At 45.6% G+C, this 21,831-nt stretch overlaps 1 protein-coding gene across 1 annotated transcript; it reads right to left on the minus strand.

The window, feature by feature from the left end:
• Window positions 1-1,253: 1,253 nt before the first annotated feature.
• Window positions 1,254-17,904, minus strand: LOC120998905 (vomeronasal type-2 receptor 26-like). The gene is made up of 3 exons (XM_040429784.1): window positions 17,812-17,904; window positions 14,122-14,245; window positions 1,254-2,173 (listed from the first exon to the last, which is right to left on the minus strand). Exons 1-3 carry the CDS (start codon window positions 17,902-17,904, stop codon window positions 1,254-1,256), a joined length of 1,137 nt encoding a protein of 378 aa, XP_040285718.1.
• Window positions 17,905-21,831: the final 3,927 nt, after the last annotated feature.

The raw sequence follows: 21,831 nt of genomic DNA on the forward strand, positions 1-21,831 counted from the left end.
ATGTATCTAAGCTCTATGACACCTATATGTTTCTAAGTTATATATCGGCTATATGTATCTAATCTATATGACCCCTATATGCATCTAAGCTCTATGACACCTATATGTATCTAAACTATATGACGGCTATATGTATCTAAGCTATATGACACTTATATGTATCTAAGCTATATGACACTTATATGTATCTTAGCTCTGTGACAACTATATGTATCTAAGCTATATGACACCTATATGTATCTAAGCTCTATGACACCTATATGTATCTAAGCTCTATGACACCTATATGTATCTAAGCTCTACGACACCTATATGTATCTAAGCTATGTGACACCTATATGTATCTAAGCTATATGACTGCTATATGTATCTAAGCTCTATGACACTTATATGTATCTAAGCTATATGACTGCTATATGTATCTAAGCTTTATGACACTTATATGTATCTAAGCTCTGTGACAACTTTATGTATCTAAACTATATGGCACCTACATGTATCTAAGCTATATCACAGCAATATCTATATTATGGACAATGATTTCCTCTGTGATGTTCCTGGGGGTGGTTTTGAGCTACCAGCTGGGGCTAGTAAAGATCGCCAGACGCAGGGCAGCGGGCACACTGGTGGACCGGAGGGAGGGAGCTTTGGAATCCATGGAATCTTTCTTCACGGCTGCCGGCACTGATAAGGATCGCACATGAGCGATCCCGCACAGGAGCCGCGGCAGCCAGATACAGAGAGACACGGGGCGGGCACCAAAGGCTCTGACGTTTCCTTTACAGAGCCAGGCCCCTACCTCAAGCAGGGAGAAGCCTGTAAACGAGACATCACCGCCGGAGCCTGGTGAGTGACGTCAGGGGTCACGTGACCCGCATCGGGCGTGTGGAAACACAGCAGAATAAATAATGAATGTACATTAGAAATGTGTTTTTAATAATGTTTTAAGCCACCTTAACATATATTGATTTAACTCGGATAACTCCTTTAATAAAAAAATTGATTGAGGAAGATCCAGACCGATACGAGAGTAGATATATAACTAAATAATACAAATTTAAAAAAGTAATAAATACAGATGCAGCCGAGCTAAACTTGATGGTTAACGCATTAAGTAAATAATAGGAAGAGAAATGTAACTAACTTTTCAATGGATTTCAATGGCTTTTGTCACGAGAAAACCAGGATAAGACTGTGCCATGTGTTATCAGAGTCAAGTTTAGCTCGGCTACAACTGTACATTGAAACACAAATCAAAATTCTCCTGTACAATGTCTTCTTATGACCCTTATATTGGACTTTGTGTTGAGTTCTGGTCTCAGTAGGATAATGTAACATTTGGGAATGAAGATACAGCCCAGAAGTCCAGCACTGGAACATGAGATGGCAAAAACTTCCACAGCCACCATGTACTTCCCCTTGGTGCTGAGATAGGCCGGGATGAAGGAGATCCACACACTGCAGAACACCAGCATGCTGAAAGTGATGTACTGAGCCTCATTGAAGGTGTCTGGAAGTCTTCTGGCCAAGAAAGCTACAATAAAGCTCATCATTGCCAGAAATCCAATGTAGCCGATGGACAAGTAGAAAGCAATGGCAGATCCCTCAATACATTGTAAGATTATCTTTCCAACCTCTAGTCCAGTGTTATAATCTGGGAATGGTGGAGAATAAAACAACCAAAGGACACAGATCAAAACTTCTCCAGATGAACATATAACAAGTAAGGATGTGGAGAGGTGTCTCTTCATCCACTGCCTCAATGTCCTGCCTGGTTTAATGGCTTGAAAAGCTAAGACTACAGTCACTGTTTTAGCTAAGACTGAAGAAACCGCAAGGCTAAAAATGATTCCAAAAGCCACTTGTCTGAGGAGACATGATATATCTGAGGGACGTCCAATAAATAAGAGAGGACATAAAAATGAGAAGATGAGTGAGAGGAGAAGTATGAAACTGAGATTCTGGTTATTGGCTTTCACAATTGGAGAATCTTTATTTTTTATAAATATCCCCAACACAACTATAGTCACAAGGCAAAATGTAAGATTTATAATAATTAGAGATGACCCCAGTGTGTCTCCATAAGACAGGAATTCAATCGGTCTTGGTACGCAGGAATCTCTTCTTCCATTTGACCAGTGATCGTTAGGACACACTAAGCATGTTCCCATATCTGCAATCAAGAAATGATTATATTTTACCATTGTAAATTTGGCGGAAATGTAAATTTATAGTAGTATTCATGACATCACTGGCCTGCGGGAAACAGCAAGAAGGCCGCGGTGCTACATCCAGCGCCACTGCCTTCTCAAACAGCTGATCGGCAATATTCCCGGTGTCGGACCCCCACCGATCAGATGCTGATGATCTCTGCAAAGGATACATGACCAGTAATAAAAAGCTACAGAACCCCTTTAATGACCCACATTTTGTATCCTTTGAGGATGTAGCCAGGTTTTCTCATTTTGCCTCTTTGCATTGGGGCTCCAGATTCTTTGAACCTTTACCCTTATAAAGCTTCATGAGGTTTTGTTTTTTAATAGGATTAGATGAACTTTCCCATGGTGCTGAGCTGGATTAAATATCCTTTCATTACATGTATTTTTATTTTTAATCTCAAAAGGAAATTTTAATTGTGATACTTATTTTATGACTATAATGAAATATACAAGTGTTCTGATAGTATGTAATTGGTTGTTGTGATATTTGGAGAGGACATCTGGACACTGCACTGCGGACCTTCAATAGCTATACATAATTTTTACTAAACCTAATTATATGATAATTCCCCTGTTACACGGGCGGCTCAAGCTCACTGCTGCTGCTTTACATCCTAATCTTCACCAACCAATGACTAGCAACCAGTAGATATTTAAGGTATCTTCCCTGGTAGTGGTGCGTACCTCTGCCTGTTTCTTGATTGTTTCTCTGTTGCCTAACCTGATCTGTGCAGGATTTTTCATATTGATCCAGAGCCGCTTGCCGTGACCTTGGTTATGGTTCTCAGATTTGCATGGATTCTGCCTGTCCTGACCTTGGCCTGTCACTGACTATGAGTTTGATTGATCTCTCGGTGCCCTGCACCAGTGTCTCTGACTCCCAAAATGTCAGCTACCCAACCACATTGGGATTATTCCAGAAGGTAGCGGCCTGGTGGTTCCCTGCAGTGAAGTCTAAATCCCTGTTTGGGGATAAAGGGTGAATACCTGCGGACTGGCTGAATAACACCCTTAGATCTAGCCCAAAGTCAAACCGGTTGGTTGGTACAGTGTTTCCACACCAACTGCCATAACATTCCCTTGATTACAATTTCTTTGTATTTCATGGCCAGTTTTTATACTGACATGTTATGGTGTTAGAACAACTGGCCCATTTATTCACATTTATCTTAGGATACATATACATTTATCAGCAGTTGCTTCATTAGGTTGGTGATAAACATCTACTGTCAACAATAGCAGATTATTCATTGTCATCATGGTAAAATGTGTGCAAATCCTCAGGCATCCATGTGTCGGATTCATTTTGATAAAGGTAATGTTTTCGACAATGGTGCAGGACAATGTTGCCTATTTGGGTGTAATAACGGCACCTGCTGAGCTGAAACCTCTCTCTGAAATCACAGTGAAGTATTGACAAGACAATTCAGCAATAGCAAAGTGGGCAACTTCTAGTCACTGTTTCAATTTTCCTCCCCAGAAGTCCATGGGGTCAGGAAATAGTGTTGTACTGATATCCTTTGCCCACCGCTGCCTCACTCCTTCCTGTAGGCCCAGACACTGCCCTACTCACAGTGGCCCCACTCCTCGTCCTTCCACAGCTCTGGTACCACCCACCATGGTCTTCTGCGAGCCAATCCTACTTTAAAGAGTTTCTACCACCACATTTTGACCCAATTTGCTGTCAGACACTAGCGATCTGCTAGTGTCTGCTGTACCTAACCATGCTATTGTAATTCCTTTCTCTGCAGCGGTTACCCTAAAAAACGTAGGTGCTATGGGGGCGTCTTTTCAGCGCCTAGAGGCTCCGTCCACTCACCATTTCTGCCGCCCAGCGCGCTCCAGCCCGCCCCTCTCCTCTAGATTGACAGCCTACATGTGCCTGCGCCGTGTGCTTCTGTATTTGGCGCAGGCACAGTGACTGTCTCCCTGCGCCGGCATCTTCACTGCTCCGGCGCCGATTACTGGCGCAGGGAGCAGTCCAACAGTCACTGCGCCTGCGCCGAATACAGAAGCACACGGCGCAGGCGCGAGTAGGCTGTCAATCTAGAGGAGAGGGGCGGGCTGGAGCGCGCTGGGCGGCAGAAATGGTGAGTGGACGGAGCCTCTAGGTGCTGAAAAGACGGCCCCATAGCACCTAGAGGCTCATTTGCATACCAATAAAACTACGTTTTTTAGGGTAACCGCTGCAGAGAAAGGAATTACAATAGCATGGTTAGGTCCAGCAGACACTAGCAGATCGCTAGTGTCTGACAGCTAATTAGGTCAAAATGTGGTGGTAGAAACCCTTTAAAGGCTTCCAGGCCTGCTCGATAGTGCACATGCATGCTTACTCTCAGCCTCTTGAAAGGTCAGCATGCGCACGTCCAAACCCTTTCCCACCCTCTCCCTAGGTATTTAAGTTGCCCTCCCCTCTGAAAGGGAGCTTGAATTTTAGGTTTGTCTGACTACCCATTTACCTTTCTCCAGCCTGACTACCGACTCTGACTTCTAGTTGCCTTCCCTGACCTAAACCTGTTTCTTGGATTACCCTACTGCCACCTGTCCTGATCTCAGCCTTGTCTCACGGATATCCTTGTATGCTGCCTGCTCTAACCTCGGCCCATCTCCTGACTACACATATTACCTGATACTTCAGTGCTTTTCACTGGTGTGTCCGACCCTGTTGGTCAGCCACCAAATGCACTAGAACTATCTTAATTGGTAGTAGTTTGGTGGCTCCTCCTCAGCAAAGTCCGGATCCAGGGGTTAAAGAGTGAAGACCACAGGACTAACAGGATCATGCCCTTAGGCTGAGTTCACATGGGCGAGTATTCCGCGCAGGTGCAATGCGGGAGGTGAACGCATTGCACCCGCACTGAATCTGGACCCATTCATTTCTATGGGGCTGTGCACATGAGCTGTGATTTTCACGCATCACTTATACGTTGCGTGAAAATCGCAGCTTGCTCTATATTGTGCGTTTTCCACGCAACGCAGGCCCCATAGAAGTAAATGGGGCTGCCTGAAAATCGCAAGCATCCGCAGGCAAGTGCGGATGCGGTGCGATTTTCACGCACGGTTGCTAGGAGACGATCGGGATGGAGACCCGATCATTATTATTTTCCCTTAAAACATGGTTATAAGGGAAAATAATAGCATTCTGAATACAGAATGCATAGTACAAAAGCGCTGGAGGGGTTAAAATAAATAAATAATTTAACTCACCTTAATCCAATTACTCGCGCAGCCGGCATCTCTTCTGTCTTCATCTTAGCTGTGTGCAGGAAAAGGACCTGTGGTGACGTCTCTCCGGTCTTCACATGATACAACACCATTGTAAAAGATCATGTGACGGACCATGTGATGACCGGAGTGACGTCACCACAGGTCCTTTTCCTGCACACAGCTAAGATGAAGACAGAAGAGATGCCGGGCTGCCTGAGCAATTGGATTAAAGTGAGTTAAATTTTTTTATTTTTTTATTTAACCCCTCCAGCGCTATTTTACTATGCATTCTGTATTCAGTAAAAGGGAAAATAATACAGTCTACAGAACACCGATCCCAAGCCCGAACTTCTGTGAAGAAGTTCGGGTTTGGGTACCAAATATGCTGATTTTTCTCACGCGCGCGCAAAACGCATTACAATGTTTTGCACTCACGCAGAAAAATCACGCATGTTCCCGCAACGCACCCGCACCTTTTCCCGCAACGCCCGTGTGAACTCAGCCTTAGTGTTACTCCTAACCAAACCGGTTCATTGGTAAAATGGATCCACACCGACTGCATGGTAACAGAGTATGTGCTGGAGGAAGGGCACACACAGTCATGTAGACAACGAGACAATTTTAAACAATTTGAATGTACATAAAACTGTACAGATGGCTAGAAGTTACCATACACCAGTGCAGTGATAGTCTCTGACTCACTAGCTGTGCCCCTGGTTCCTTGTTTCTGTGCTTATTGGATTGCTCGTTCCTCTGACTCTTCTGACCACTCTCTGTATCTGGTTTGGTACTCCATAGCTTGTCTGGTTCTGACCCATCTATGTACGACTCTGGTATTTTGTTTGTCTGTCTTGTTTGTTAGTGCATCTCTGCACTTAAATAGCGTAGGGACTGTCGACCCGTTGCGGTCTAGCTATATAGGTCTTCTACTGCAAGTAGGTAGGGACAGCGGGCTGGGTTCTAGCCTAAGGGCTCACTGTCCATGTTTGTCCCCACCTACTAACTGAGTCTGTCATGTAAATGTCACTAATATAGCTACCAGCAATGGCCATCAGAACATTGCAAAAACATTATAACCATACCTTTATGTCATCTGGATGTGTTTTCATGTCCAGGAAAAGCACTTTTATTCCTATGAAAAGCAGCTTCCAAGTTCCCATTGGGCAGGCTTTCCTTTTGAAAGTGCCTAAGTCCGCCACATTTCCCCGCTGTCTGCTATTCCCCTAACTTCCCAAGGCTGCCTCCCCCGACATCACAGTGATGCAGGGAAGAAGCCTTGGGTGGGTGGGGAGAAGGCCTTTCTAGAAACACACTGATATTGATGCACTGAAATGTGCTGAACAGGAGCAAAATATCAACTGGTTTGTAAAAAATAAAAAAGTGCAACTGCACAGAATATCCAGTAAAACGTGTGCTGCTGGGGGTACTGTGCATAGGACTATAAAACACTAACTATTGATGGTGAGGTTTTATGAATAAAGATAAAAAGGCTAGCTACTCATGCACAGAATAAACATATCTTTTTGGAGGCTCTGCAAGATTTTTGTGATTGCAGTGCATTACATGAACAGCTCTAGATGCCCTCACTGTAAGGTAATCACACAGAACATTGCCCCTATGTTCTCCTCCTCTACTGATAAAACCCTGACATTTCTCTACCTATTAGTTCAATCTACCAAACTAAGTATGTCCCTATACTATCCCTGCAATACCCTAAGATGGCTGGCCTGAGTTTGTAATTGGGGTCTGCCGAGACTGCTGGTATCTAGGGAAGAAGGGGAAGGGGACCACCATTTACTCACCTCTGGCCCCTTTACCCGACCTTGACCCATAACAAAAACACTGACAACTGTGTCACTTTATTGCTGGATGGTGATCGGCCACAGCTTCTTTATTAAAGCGGCAAACCTTAATAAACCATAATATCGGAGCCGTATGCCAAACGCCGGACTCCCAGCGGGCAAGTTAATCCATAATCATCAGAGCGGTATGCCAAACGCTGGACTCCCAGCGGGCACGTACGCCATATGCCACCACCATATCTCTGCTGAACTCAAATGCCGCCAGCTGTGACTTCATAAACTTGACCGTCTTTCTCCAAAGCCGTAATCATCGGAGCGATGTCCAAAATGCTGGACTCCCAGCGTGGATTCTTAAGAATAGAAAAAACAAAAACAGAATAACCAAGTCTCCATAGCCAAACATAACCCCGAACCCTGATCTGTCTCCCAAGGATCACCACAGAGAGAGGAAGTGCCAGCACCGGGAGGGAGTATAAGTATCTCCAGGATCCCCTGAACCGCCCACATCCTGTCTAAGAAGGCTCCCCAGTGCATTAACCCTTAATGGCCCTAAACAACCACCTTCTTAAGCACTAATGTAAAGGGGCCAGCTCCCTAAACGCCCTAAGGGGGGAAAGGGGAGGGGGGACCATCAGTCCCTAATAACCCTCCTTATACAGTCGGATGCTTACCAGTCAGACAGACTCATGTGACACAAGTTCACAATGGCATCTGTGCTTCAGACATACCACAGAGCCTGATGGGACAATATCTATCAAGCCCCATGATAGGCTGTCTGCAAAGCCCGCCAGCCAGGGTTTCCCCCAGAGTCATGTGATCTGTCTTCCCCATCTTCCCCGCTCTATTTCTCTTGCATTTTAACAGTAAAATTTCAACCACAGTTTTGGCAATTCCTAAAAAGCAAATTGCCTGAACTACGGATTTGTTTGGCAGAAGAATTTTTGTGAAGTTTATATCGAATAATTTACAATCAATTCCATCTTCACTACTTTTATCCCTTTTACAAAAAACTTTCTATGGAGAATGATAAAAATATGGATTCCTCTATATGATATTCATATTAGGCTCCATTCACACGTCCGCATTTTTTCTCCACATCTTTTCCGCAAAAATGCGGAATAGTTGCGGAATATATGCAGACCCATTCATTTCAATGGGTCCGCAAAAGATGTGGACAGCATTCAGTATGCTGTCCGCATCCGCAAATCCGTACCGTTCCGCAATGCGGATCCGTCAAAAAAGTACTGCATGTCCTACTTTTGTCCGCAAATTGCGGACCGTTGCCCCATTGAAGTGAATGGGTCCGCAAAAAAACGGATGACATGCGGAAAGATGTCAAATGTCATCCGCATGTCATCCGCAATTGTGGATCGTGAATTGCAGATCTGCAGGAAATAGAAAAATGTGACTTGAATCTCCAGGGAGACAGGTGGGAGGAAGACAGGATTCATCTTCTGAGCCGACCAGCACATATATCTGCAGACAGTATGTGCAATTTTGAAGTGGAAAAACTGATAGTCCTCATACAAGAGAGGCCAGCCCTGTGGGACTCCAGGACTGAAATATACCATGAACGGAACATCAAAGATCGTTCATGGAATGAAGTATGCGTAGAGTTGCTGTCCACTGCATGGACCTCTGCATCAAAAGACAAGCAAATTAAAATGCGTGAGTAATTACTTTACTTTAAAGTTATGTGTATTTAATATTGGTTAATACACACATTCATGTTTCATGGTGTGTGTATAGGCAGCCTGCCATGCACTGGCGTGCAGGAGTGCATAGCCTCATTACTTGCTATGACGCTGTGGGCTCCTGTACTTCAGAGCATGGCAGGCTGCCTATACATGGACCGTGCTCCAGGGATGTGTGCGTCACGACTTGTTCCATGAGTGCGCCATATGTCCTGGAACAGCAGAGACTGTATAATTTTGCACATAGTCTATGCTTGTACATGACAGATGTTCAATCACTTTTTTTTGTTTTTGTCCAAAAGGCTTATTCCGAAATTGTCTTTTTTAACAAAGTCCATATCAAATTTTTAAAGTTTCTAACTAAAACTATCGTATATATTAATTTTTAATAGGCCTCTTTGTCAGAAATGATTATTCTTGCTCCTGGAAATGGCCTTGTGGAGTGCCATATGCTGGGCGCAATACGGTCATGTGCATGTGCCATAATACTCATTTTTGTTTTGAATTTTCACTCCTACACATGACCGTATGCGTCTGAGTCACATGGTCTGTGATTCGGCCATATGTCCAAGAAAAACACTGATTCTGTGTACATGAGATAAATGTCCTTTTAAATTTTTGTTAGCACAATTTTAGATTATTTAATGAATACATTTTTTTCTTTTTTTTACAGTTGAGCAAACAAAAAAAAGGTGGTACACATGCCGGGATCAGTTCCGGAGAGAACTCAATAGTTCCCAAAAGAGCGTTGATGGAGCCAAACGCAAGAAGCCATATATGTTTACGAGGCAGCTCCAATTTCTCAAGCAAATAATGGACGTAAGACCGTAAGTAGTTTTTAAGTTATATATTTTTTGGGTGCACCTTTCACCAGTTTGTACTCATTAAAATGTGGAACCTTACACAGTAGCACATGTGCCCTACATGTCATGTAGTAAAGAATCTTCATTATATCCTCCGTTGCGGTGCAGTAGTCCCCATTAGATTTATGCGCCCTGTATGTAAATACCTAGCATGGGAACAGGGAGGAGGAGACATCTGCTTTTCTCACAGGGTGATTCTTCTATCTGGCATTAGGGTACATGTGCTACAGTGTGAGGTACCACATTTAAAGAGTTTTAACTGGTGAAAGGTACTATGTTAATAATTTTTGTCATTTGTTAATTTATGTTTTTATTTTTTAATATAGCACGGTAGACAACTTAACAGAAAATTCTGGTTCGCAAACCACATCTGGAGAAGTGGCTGAGAGGCCACACACTTCAACAATGGTGGAGGACCAACCACTGGTGATGGAAGAACAAGAAGGCACTGAAGAAACCTCATGTTCTCAGCTTCTGAGCACAGAAGAACCAACCTCAGAAAATGTGGAAGTACCACAAATCCCTCCCAGCAACGAAGCAGCAGAGGAACCCGTTTGCCGTTCTTCGGGCAGACGAGCTAGAAGAGTCAATACCGATTCCGGTGTAGATCTCCGTCAACGAGTAGATATGATGGTGATGGAGTATCTAAACCGGAATCGGTCTGACGGGAAGGAAGAAATTACATTAAAAGGGCTGGCTCCTTGCTTCCGCCATGTGCCTGAAGAACGGCAAACACGTTGCCGTTTCGGCTATTGCAATGCTTATGGACCTTTTTTCTGGCCCCCAGGAGCCACATCATCTGATGGACTATATGATGAATTCCCAAAATGCCATGCTTCAGGTCACTCCTTATTCAAGTCACCGTCCTGATCCCCCTATGGTCCATCCTCAAGGCCCTTTCATGAGGGATTTATATGACCTCTAATTTTTTTTTGGTTTGTTCTTAATAAAAAATTAATATTGATGACCTATTATAAATTTAGGTCATTTGTATTAAAAATGGTCTAATGCACACGAAAGTTGATGCTTCTGCTCCATGCATTTGGTACCGCAATTTGTGGTCCCCAATACACAGAAAACTAAAGTTCAGCAGTCGGGACTGATCCAGACCCATTCTACTTGAATGAGTCCGTGATCCGTCCGTTCTGCATCAAAGTGATTGAGGATCCATTCAAGTGAATGGATCCACATCAGTGAAGACCACAGGGACAGGTGCCCGTGTATTGCGAAATTGTATCGTGAGGGCTGCAATACTGCAACGAGTAGGTTACGGTCATTTGCTAAAAAAATAATATTTGGATCCATATTTTCATCCATGCTCACCCTGCGTGACCATCAGAGGTTTTTAATGGTCAAATATTCTCCATTGCTATTTGCTTGCTAGTGCATGGAAATGACTATTTAAAAAATTAAAAAGTTATGCAGATGCTTCTGGCAAGTAGTCTTTTTAAAGATGTCACTAGCTCTAATGGGCTGGCACTCGCACAGCCCTAGCCTTTTAACGGACCAGGTCAGCGCAGAAGGCACACATATTAGTGCTATTGACATCACCAAACACAGTGCCTGGTAGAAGCATCAAGGTACCCATTTCCATGCCCGATCAAGTGATGTGCAAATGAGAGCATTGGAGTATGAAATGCTCCAATTCTCACATCGCAGTGTCTACATGGATGAAATTATGATGTAATATACTTACCTTTTCTGCGTAGAAGGATTTGCTCTGTGGATTGCGGCCCTGATTACGTCTGTTGTTGTCCTTGTTGAAAGCTAAACGCATACATATACCATTTTATTATTAAAAATGGGACATGTTCGTATTCAGCTGTGAGGACATGAACAAATGTAAAAGTTGCCCAAAATTTTTTTATACACGTAATTAGAGATGAGGTATTAGAAGGTATTTACCCCAAATTTCACTTAAAATTTGGATTTGGCACAATACCCCAGCCCGCAAGCCCACGTCAAGGGTCCTCATTATCTTGCGAGTCCCTAATCTAAACTAACAACAGGGGATCTAACTAAACTAAGTAATTTCCATTTTTTAAAAATTTAAACCAGATTCCAGCTGAAATCAGCATCTTCCACGGATGGCATCCAACTGCCACGACAATGCCCCCTCAGGACTGCAGAAGTAGTCGGCATAGAGTTCCCGAACAGCTAGTCCAGCTGATCCAGGGCGTCCAGGCCGGCTCAGGTCTAAACTGACTGAAGATGTCATATTTAGGCCCAAATCTGCATCTGTTGAGGCATCGTGAATCCTGGTGAAGTTGTGCAGCAGTACACAAGCCTGTATCACCAGGGTGGCATTGTCCGGATTCATCTGTATGGATGACATGAATACTCTCCACTTAGTGGACAGTATTCCGAAAGCGTACTCCACATACAGACGGGCGCGAGACAATCGATAGTTGAAAATGCGCTTCCTGTCATCCAGATCGCGTCTAGGGAAGGGCCGCATCAGGTGGGGTGCCAATGCAAATCCTTCGTCTGCCACGATCACAAATGGAGCCGGCGGACCTGCAGATCCGGGAAGTCTTCTTGGTTCTGGCAGGGCAAGCTGGTTTGTGTGAAGCCGTTCACCCATTCTGGAAGCACTAAAGATGCGGCTGTCTGAAGTGCTCCCATAGGCCCCGATATCCACAATTACAAACCTGTAGTTACTGTCAGCCAAGGCCATCAGCACTACAGAAAAATATTGCTTGTAATTGAAGTACCGGGACCCTGAGTGAGGCGGCTTCTTCACACGGATATGCTTACCGTCCAGCGCCCCAATGCAGTTAGGAAACCCAGATTGGTAAAATCCCTCGGCAATCCGTAGCCAATCTTCCGCCTTGGGGGGTGGGCATCACCGCTTCTCTGAGACGCTGCCATATAACTGTACAGGTATGACAGACGATCCCAGAGATTGTAGAGATGCCAAGCAGAAACTCAAAATGCAACGAAGCGAATTAATTTCCAGTAGCAAGGAATCTGAAAAATACAAAAAAGGAAAGAAAAATAAGTTCAAACTTTCATTATAATATATTGATATTGAATATATATCAGTGGTGGTGAACCTACTGCACGGGTGCCAGAGGCGCCACTCGGAGCCCTCTCTGTGGGCACCCACACCCTGGAAAAAGTCTGACTGTACCAATATGACCTTTCCTGCCATTCATCAGCGCAGGACGCATCATGAACAGCACAGGCAGCGCACTGAATGTAGACAGGCTATTATAGCTACTACATGATAAAGTACATGAAAGATATACTACATTGGACTGTAGGATTCAGGTTAACTTGCCACGTTGGCACTTTACGATAAATAAGAGGGTTTTGGGGTTGCGGTTTTGGGCACTCAATCTCTAAAAGGGTCGCCATCACTGATATATAGTATCTAAAAATGGCACATTCACTTACCTCAGGGGGACAAGCAAGCGTTGTTCAGCAGATATGCAGCGCCTCATGCTGGTGTCCAGGAAATTAAGGTCAGGATGTAGAGAGACCAGCAGATGATCGAATGCTTCCGTGGACATCCGGCAATAGGTTTTGAACTTTATAGGGTCTTGTCGCAGATCGTTGTATAACTTATGAAATTGTCCTTTCTGAAGGCGCTGAGCAACAATGGGATGGACCCACTGCCGTCTCCTCTTCCTCCCCGGTTCTTCATCCAGCATAGATGGCGGCCGTCTGAATCGCCGAGAGAGAAGCCAGTAAAATAGTACGTTATCCATGTCTTCTGCCATGATGATCGCTGAGAAATCGGTAGAAAAATATGCCAGCCAAACAGAGGTTTCTTACACAGCTCTGAACGACACCAAAAGCACAATAAAATTGTGACTGTACAAGCACATGTCCTCTGTTCTTATAGACTTTTTTTTTTTTCTATGGTACCCTAGCAACATCTTTTCCGCCTTCTTTTTCTAATTTTTGCTGAAACACGGAAACACGGAAAAGATGCGGATGCACTTTTGGAAAAAAAAAGGAACACGGATCTGCAAAAAAACGGAACACGGATCCGCAAAAAAAAGGAACGTAAATCTGGAAAGAAAATATACTGACGTGTGAATGTAGCCTTAAACACCTGGAGGAATGGAAACTAGCAAAATGGCCCCTTCCAAAATATGACTGATCTACCCGACATACAGATGTAGCCAATGTTATCTTGACTGGCTTAACGTGTGAATGCAACAAAATGGTATTACAGTGATCATGTTACAGTGACCCTCCTGGCATGCCTGGAGCCAGGATAATGTTGGCTACATTAGAAGACATGAGCTCAAAATGAATGTTGTCTGATCGGTGCTAATGCCCATCTTGTAGATTTGTACTTTCATGTGAAATTGTCCCTACTCACCAGTCTGGTTGGAGATTTCGCCTTCTGCACAGGGGGCACAGTAGTAGCAGCATTTCTGTTTTCCTTCCAGTAGGACTTTCCAGTATCCATGGAGGCAACTCTCACTACAGGTGGAGCGCGGTGTCTGGAAAAGTCATATAAACATATACCGTATTTAATGCTTGCCTTTTGAGACATAACGGTGCTGTCCCTTTTATAATATACAAACCGGATTCCAAAAAAGTTGGGACACTAAACAAATTGTGAATAAAAACTGAATGCAATGATGTGGAGATGGCAAATGTCAATATTTTATTTGTAATAGAACGTAGATGACAGATCAAACGTTTAATCCGAGTAAATGTATAATTTTAAAGGAAAAATACGTTGATTCCAATTTTCACGGTGTCAACAAATCCCAAAAAAGTTGGGACAAGTAGCAATAAGAGGCTGGAAAAAGTAAATTTGAGCATAACGAAGAGCTGGAAGACCAATTAACACTAATTAGGTCAATTGGCAACATGATTGGGTATAAAAAGAGCTTCTCAGAGTGGCAGTGTCTCTCAGAAGCCAAGATGGGTAGAGGATCACCAATTCCCACAATGTTGCGCAGAAAGATAGTGGAGCAATATCAGAAAGGTGTTACCCAGCGAAAAATTGCAAAGACTTTGCATCTATCATCATCAACTGTGCATAACATCATCCGAAGATTCAGAGAATCTGGAACAATCTCTGTGCGTAAGGGTCAAGGCCGTAAAACCATACTGGATGCACGTGATCTCCGGGCCCTTAAACGACACTGCACCACAAACAGGAATGCTACTGTAAAGGAAATCACAGAATGGGCTCAGGAATACTTCCAGAAACCATTGTCAGTGAGCACAATCCACCGTGCCATCCACCGTGCCATCCGCCAGCTGAAACTCTACAGTGCAAAGAAGAAGCCATTTCTAAGCAAGATCCACAAGCTCAGGCGTTTTCACGGAGCCAGGGATCATTTAAAATGGAGTGTGGCAAAATGGAAGACTGTTCTGTGGTCAGACGAGTCACGATTCGAAGTTCTTTTTGGAAATCTGGGAAGTCATGTCATCCGGACCAAAGAGGACAAGGACAACCCAAGTTGTTATCAACGCTCAGTTCAGAAGCCTGCATCTCTGATGGTATGGGGTTGCATGAGTGCGTGTGGCATGGGCAGCTTGCATGTCTGGAAAGGCACCATTAATGCAGAAAAATATATTCAGGTTCTAGAACAACATATGCTCCCATCCAGACGTCATCTCTTTCAGGGAAGACCCTGCATTATTCAACAAGATAATGCCAGACCGCATTCTGCATCAATCACAACATCATGGCTGCGTAGGAGAAGGATCCGGGTACTGAAATGGCCAGTCTGCAGTCCAGATCTTTCACCTATAGAGAACATTTGGCGCATCATAAAGAGGAAGGTACAACAAACTAGGCCCAAGACGATTGAACAGTTAGAGGCCTGTATTAGACAAGAATGGGAGAGCATTCCTATTTCTAAACTTGAGAAACTGGTTTCCTCGGTCCCCAGACGTCTGTTGAGTGTTGTAAGAAAAAGGGGAGATGCCACACAGTGGTGAAAATGGCCTTGTCCCAACTTTTTTGGGATTTGTTGACACTATGAAATTCTGATTCAACATATCTTTCCCTTAAAATGGTACATTTTCTCAGTTTAAACTTTTGTTCCGTGATTTATGTTCTATTCTGAATAAAATATTAGAAGTTGGCACCTCCACATCATTGCATTCAGTTTTTATTCACGATTTGTATAGTGTCCCAACTTTTTTGGAATCCGGTTTGTATAAACTCCAGATATTGGGGCCTGTAGAGGAATCCATACTCATCCAGTCCCTGCTACTCAATTATGGCCCTCTGACATCCAAGCTGTCTACACTGCACTTCTGGTCCCAGGCAATTACTGGTCTCAACAGTGATATGTCCCAAAGTAGCACATCACTGCTGGGTGATGTACTGCTTGGAGATATGTCATCTTTGAGGCCAGTCAGTGGAAGCAGAGGAGAAAGTGACCCTGTCCATGCAGGAAGTTGACATATAGAGACCAGAAGTCCAATGAAGAGCCCTGGAGCGAGAGAGTCAGAACTGAGCAATGGGGACTAGATGAGTGCAGATTTCTAAGCAGGTCCCAATTTCTGTGAGTTACATAAATACACAACTGACAATACTAGCTAATTCCTCAAGCCGATGTTAAAAGCTGAGAACTTTGCCAATATCTTCCAGCCAGGAACATATCGGAGCCCCTCATGCACCACATCACGGTGACTCAGCAAGTATGGGGTCCTACCACTAAACTACTTGTGGTGTGTGAACAAGGTCTGAACAGTGCTAAAAACCAACTCACAGTCTGACTCTCACATGCCTCCATGGTGGTATCACCAATGCACTGTGCTGTCAGTTGGTTTTTAGCACTGTTCAGACAAACACTGCATGTATATGTGCTGGGTAGCAGTCAGATCTCCATTGGATACCATTGTAGTTAATGGGACTGTCAATCTGTTTTCTGCCGGATCAGCCTGCCGGACACTGGTAAAGGAGATGTGCAAGAGACATGCAAGACTACAAAATGTGCAGTATGCAGCAGGTATTCAGTTTTCAAAGTTCTTGACTTAGTCCTCATGCACATGACCGTATGTGTTTTGTGGTCCACAAACTATGGATCCTGAAAACATGCATAAAGCTAGTGTACTGTACATGTCATCATGTTCTTTCTCCCTTTTATAGGAGTGTCCTATCCTTTTCTACATAACGGACAAGTGTAACACTTTTTTTTTTACTATTATTTTTTTTTTTTTTGCAGAACTGCAGCACTGAAGTACAGTGGGTTGCCTACATTTTTTGCAGACTGTTGTACGGTGGGGAGTTTCCACCACTCCCCACCTTGACAGTGTCACCATGTACTAAGCCATAGGCAGGGAAAAGGGAGCTGGTCACCTCCTAAAGCTTCCCTAAAATAGCCCTAGTCTCCTGGCTGTATGAGCCGCCTTCAATGGTAAGGGGGCTCATACCAACGAACCTAGAAGTCTAGGAATCCCTGCATCGCCCTCAACATCGTGACAGGGAAGAGACCTCCTGTTTATCCATCACCACGGATGAAAGGCATCTCCAGCGGCCCAGTAGCTGACAGGGAGAAAGACAATGCAGCAACTGCACGGCAGGTAAGAACACAATGTAACAACGGAACATCAAACACTTACATGCCGCAGCAAAGATGGAATAACCACCCCAAAACAACCTGGACCCCGGGCGGGCAGTCGGGTTTTGCCGCTGCCTCGGCAAAGGGCTTGTGCTTTTTGTTCAATGAGGGGAGTTGCAAGTTCGGCCAAAAATGCAAGTTTAAGCACGAGTGTTCGGGGTGTGGGGGGGAGCCACGGGGTCAGCAGGTGTTTCCAGGGTAATAGGCAAAGGGGGGGAGAGACGGTTGGAAAAGGGGCGGACTCCGGTCAGGGTGGACGCGATGGGGCCGTATTTAAGTAGGTACCCGGATAGGGTGGGGGCAGAGCTGTTGCGTAGGGGATTTGAGGAGGGGTTTGTGATTCCGTCTGGTCATGGGGATCTTGGGGGTGGGAGATGTAAGAATTTGAGGTCGGCTTTGATGCACCCGGAAGTGGTGTCTCAGAAGCTAGCTAAGCTAGAGTTTAGGGAGAATGTCCGGGCCTTTTGTGGAGTTACCTTTGGGGGTGGTTTCGCCGTTGGGGGTGGTTCCAAAGAAGGAGCCGAATGCTTTCCGGCTGATTCACCATTTGTCTTTCCCAAAGGGGTCATCGGTGAATGATGGGATTGATCCGGAATTGTGTTCGGTTGTTTACACCTCTTTTGATACGGCGGTTAGTTGGGTTAGGAAGTTGGGGCCGGGTGCGATGTTAGCAAAGGCGGACATTGAGGCCGCTTTTCGTTTGTTACCGGTTCATCCGGATAGTTTGCACTTGTTGGGATGTTTTTGGGAGGGGGGTTATTATGTGGACGGGTGTTTGCCGATGGGGTGTTCGATCTCTTGCCCTTATTTTGAGAAGTTTAGCTCCTTCTTGGAATGGGTGGTGAAGGAGGTGGCGGGGTGTCAGTCGCTCATTCATTACTTGGATGACTTCCTTTGTTTGGGGCCGGCTGGTTCCGGGGTGTGTGGGTTGCTGTTGGCCTCGTTGCAGTCGGTGTTTAGAGAGTTCGGGGTTCCGTTGTCGGCTGAGAAGACGGTTGGCCCCACTACAGAGTTATGTTTTTGGGTATAGTGCTGGATACGGTTCGGATGGAATGCAGGTTACCTGAGGACAAATTGATTGATGTGCGGTTTGCGGTGCGGTCGGCGAGGGTGGGGCCGAAGATTCGTTTGAGGGAGTTGCAATCATTATTAGGGAACTTGAATTTTGCTTGTAGGATTATTCCGATGGGCAGAATATTTTGTAGGAGGTTGGCGGCGACGGCAGGCGTGGTGTCGGGTCACCATTTTATTCGGCTGGGGAAGGAATTGAGGAGGGACTTGGAGGTTTGGGACTTTTTTTGGGACAATTTAATGGCAGGACGTTGGTTATGGGGGATGTGGTGGAAAGTTTTAACTTATTTTCAGATGCTGCTGGGGGGGTGGGTTTTGGGGTGTATTGTGAAGGTCGTGTGAATGGCCGGTGAGTTGGTTTGAGAGGGGTTGGGTTAGGAACGTGGCGTTGCTTGAATTGTTCCCGATAGTGCTGGCGGTGGTGCTGTGGCGGGGCAAGTTTAAGGATAGGAAAGTGAGGTGGCATTGCGATAACTTGGGTGTAGTGCAGACCGTTAATAGTCTGACTGCATCTTCGCCTCCAGTAGTTAGGTTATTGCAGCACTTGGTGCTGATGTGTTTGCCTTTGAATACGTGGGTTGTGGCAGTGCATGTGCCGGGGGTTCATAACGGGGTGGCTGACTCTCTTTCTCGTTTGCAGTGGGAGCGTTTTCGTCAGCTGGCTCCAGAGGCGGTGGAGGAGGGGTTGGAGTGCCCGGCATGGCTCTGGGACTTATTGGAGGTACTATAGCGGATTTGTTTAGGAGGTATTTGAGTGAAGGTACTTGGTCTGACTATGGTAAGGCGTGGCGTTCTTGGGAACAGTGGTGTGTGAGTATGGGGGTTGGTGTTGATGGGGGGGAGATCCCATTGGTGTTGTTTTTGGGACATATGGTGGAGGAGGGTTGGTCAGTGGCGAGGGTTAACCGGTGTTTTGCTGGTTTAGTTTTTGGTTTTAGGTTGAGGGGCCTTCCGGATGTTACCAAATCGTTTTTGGTTAAGCAGGTACTGAAGGGTTTTCGTCGTGGGGGCCAGGCGGCGGACGGGCGGAGGCCGGTGTCCTTTGAGTTGCTGTTGAGAGTGGGGGTTTGTGTGGAGTCGGTTTGTAGCTCGGAGAGTGAGGTCAAGTTATTCAGGCTTGCATTCGCGTTGGCTTTTTTCGGGGCTTTTCGGCTGGGGGAGCTGGTGAGTAAGAGTACGGTGTGTGGAGGCGGTTTGGCGAGTGATGATGTGGATTTATTCGAGGATAGGGTGGTTGTACGGATTAGGATTTTTAAGACGGACAGGGAAGGAAGGGGTCGGAACGTGTGTCTGTATGCAGTGGCGGGGTGCTTGGTTTGTCCAGTAAATTGTTTGAGGGTATATAGGGAGGGGGGGGTTGGGTGGGGGGGTCCGTTGTTGAGGCATCAGGATGGTTATTTTTTGTCAAGGTTCCAGTTTGTGGCGGTATTCAAGAAGTGTATGGCGGTGCTGGGAATGGACTCTAGTGGCTTTACGGGTCATTCCTTTCGTATTGGGGCGGCGATGGAGGCTGTAAGATTGGGGTTGGGTGACGAGGTAATTAAGAAGATTGGGCGGTGGGAGTCGGCCCGTTTTAAGTCGTATGTGCGTCTGGGGGGCTTGTGAGTTGGGGTTGGAGGGCGCAGTGGTTTTTCTTGTTCGTATTTTCATTCTCGTTTTTTCTTGTTGCAGGTGGTGAGGCGGCGTTAGTCTGGATCCTGGGGCATTCGTTTGTTTTTTGGGGTGCTTTGCGGGCGGATGTGAGGCCTAACGGGCGGCAGTTGGGGATAGGAAGGGATGAGGCGGTGGTGAGATGGATTGGACGCAGGGGGATGTTGTGGGGGAGTGTGATGGGTGAGGTTCATAGACATGCGAGGTTGGATAGGGCCCCGGATATTCTGGTGCTGCATGTGGGTGGTAATGACTTGGGGGTGAGGTCTTGTCGGGATTTGATCAAGGATATCAAGTTTGACTTGTTGCGATTGTGGTCCTTGTTTCCTGGTATGATCACGGTTTGGTCGGATATGGTGTATAGGCAGTCATGGTGAGAGGCCAGGTCGTTTTAGAGGGTGGATAAGACGAGGGTGAAGGTGAACAGGGCGGTGGGTAAGTTTGCGGCCAGGAATGGGGCGGTGGTGGTTCGGCATGTGGAGTTGGAGGCGGGTACAGGAGGATTTTGGAGGGCTGATGGTGTTCATTTGAACGCGGTGGGGATTGACTTGTGGTCTTTGGGCCTGCAGGGAGGCATCGAGAGGGCGCTTTGCATGTGGTGGAACGCGCGGGCTTCAGGGAGGAGTCAAGCCGCGCGTTGTTGGCGGGGGAAGCTCATAGAAGCTGGTGGTCTTGAATGGTGTGAAAAATGGGAGGGCCCCCAGGAGGGGGGGCTGGACTCTCATAGTTGGGGCATTTTTGGTTCGTTCAGAGAGGCGTCCATCAGTTGGTGTCTCCGAGCTGGAGTTTTGCGGCTGGAGGCAAGATGGAAGTGCCGTGTTTATACATATATGTGAGAAATTTGGGGCTTCTATGACCTCCCTCGTCAGGGGGTATGGAAAAGTTATGGTTATATATTTATATATGTTATGTATTTATTTATTTATTAATAAACGGCTGCTGTGGCCGATTTAATCCAACTCGGACTGTGTGTATTCATTTAAGGGGTGTGAGAGGTTGGGGGGTAAAAAGGGTGGAGTTTTATGTGGAGTAAGTAGGCCCCGGGGGAATGCACAATAACCCATTCATGACCAGCAAGTCACTGTGCACACAGCAAAACCCGCGACACTGCCACAACATGCCAAAACAGCAACATGTTACCACCGACAACAGCGAGCGTGGCAACAGTGTCACGGCGTACACCATAGGCCGTGACAGGCTAATAGGACGTACGTATATTTCCTATTAATACACCCCGTAAATGATTGTATCACCCAAGGCCGTGACAGGCTAATAGGACGTACGTATATTTCCTATTAATACACCCCGTAAATGATTGTATCACCCACCACTTGCACCCCAATAACAAGCAAGGTTTGCTGGAATTACTGAGCTATCATTTAGTGCAATTTGGATCCCCAATTAGTGCAGCAAGGTGTGATAGAATCGCTCCTATTACCCAGGCTGTACACTCCCCTTTTGCACCCTGTTCCCCTTTTATAGTGTAGATTATTCCTCCCCATCCTTTCTCCACAACTTGAATAATCTTTCCCTGAGCTTCTAAATTGTTTTTCCAGCACAATAAAGTATTTCCTAGCACTGTCCCTAGCGCCTGTCACATCTATCCCTGCACTAAGTACGCTGGAAAATTGCAGAATCCGAGGCTATTTATAGGGCACAGGGGCTGACTGGCTGCTGATGGGCTGCATGCATGGCATTGTGGGTTTCCCTCGTTCCCAGAGTTCTTTGCTCCATGTCCTAACACGTGCAGCAGCCATTTTAGAAAAAAAATGCGA

Source organism: Bufo bufo, chromosome 4 (genome assembly GCF_905171765.1).
Source record: "Bufo bufo chromosome 4, aBufBuf1.1, whole genome shotgun sequence".
In the NCBI taxonomy this organism is placed as follows: Eukaryota; Metazoa; Chordata; class Amphibia; order Anura; family Bufonidae; genus Bufo; species Bufo bufo.

Excerpts from the sequence above, each read along its gene's own strand:
- LOC120998905 (XM_040429784.1), bottom strand. The coding sequence starts at position 17,904 with ATGACCCCTTTGGGAAAGACAAATGGTGAATCAGCCGGAAAGCATTCG. Across the intron at positions 14,246-17,811 it reads CGGCGAAACCACCCCCAAAG|ACACCGCGCTCCACCTGTAG; the intron begins GTAACTCCACAA and ends TGACTTTTCCAG. Across the intron at positions 2,174-14,121 it reads CGAAATCTCCAACCAGACTG|ATATGGGAACATGCTTAGTG; the intron begins GTGAGTAGGGAC and ends TCTTGATTGCAG.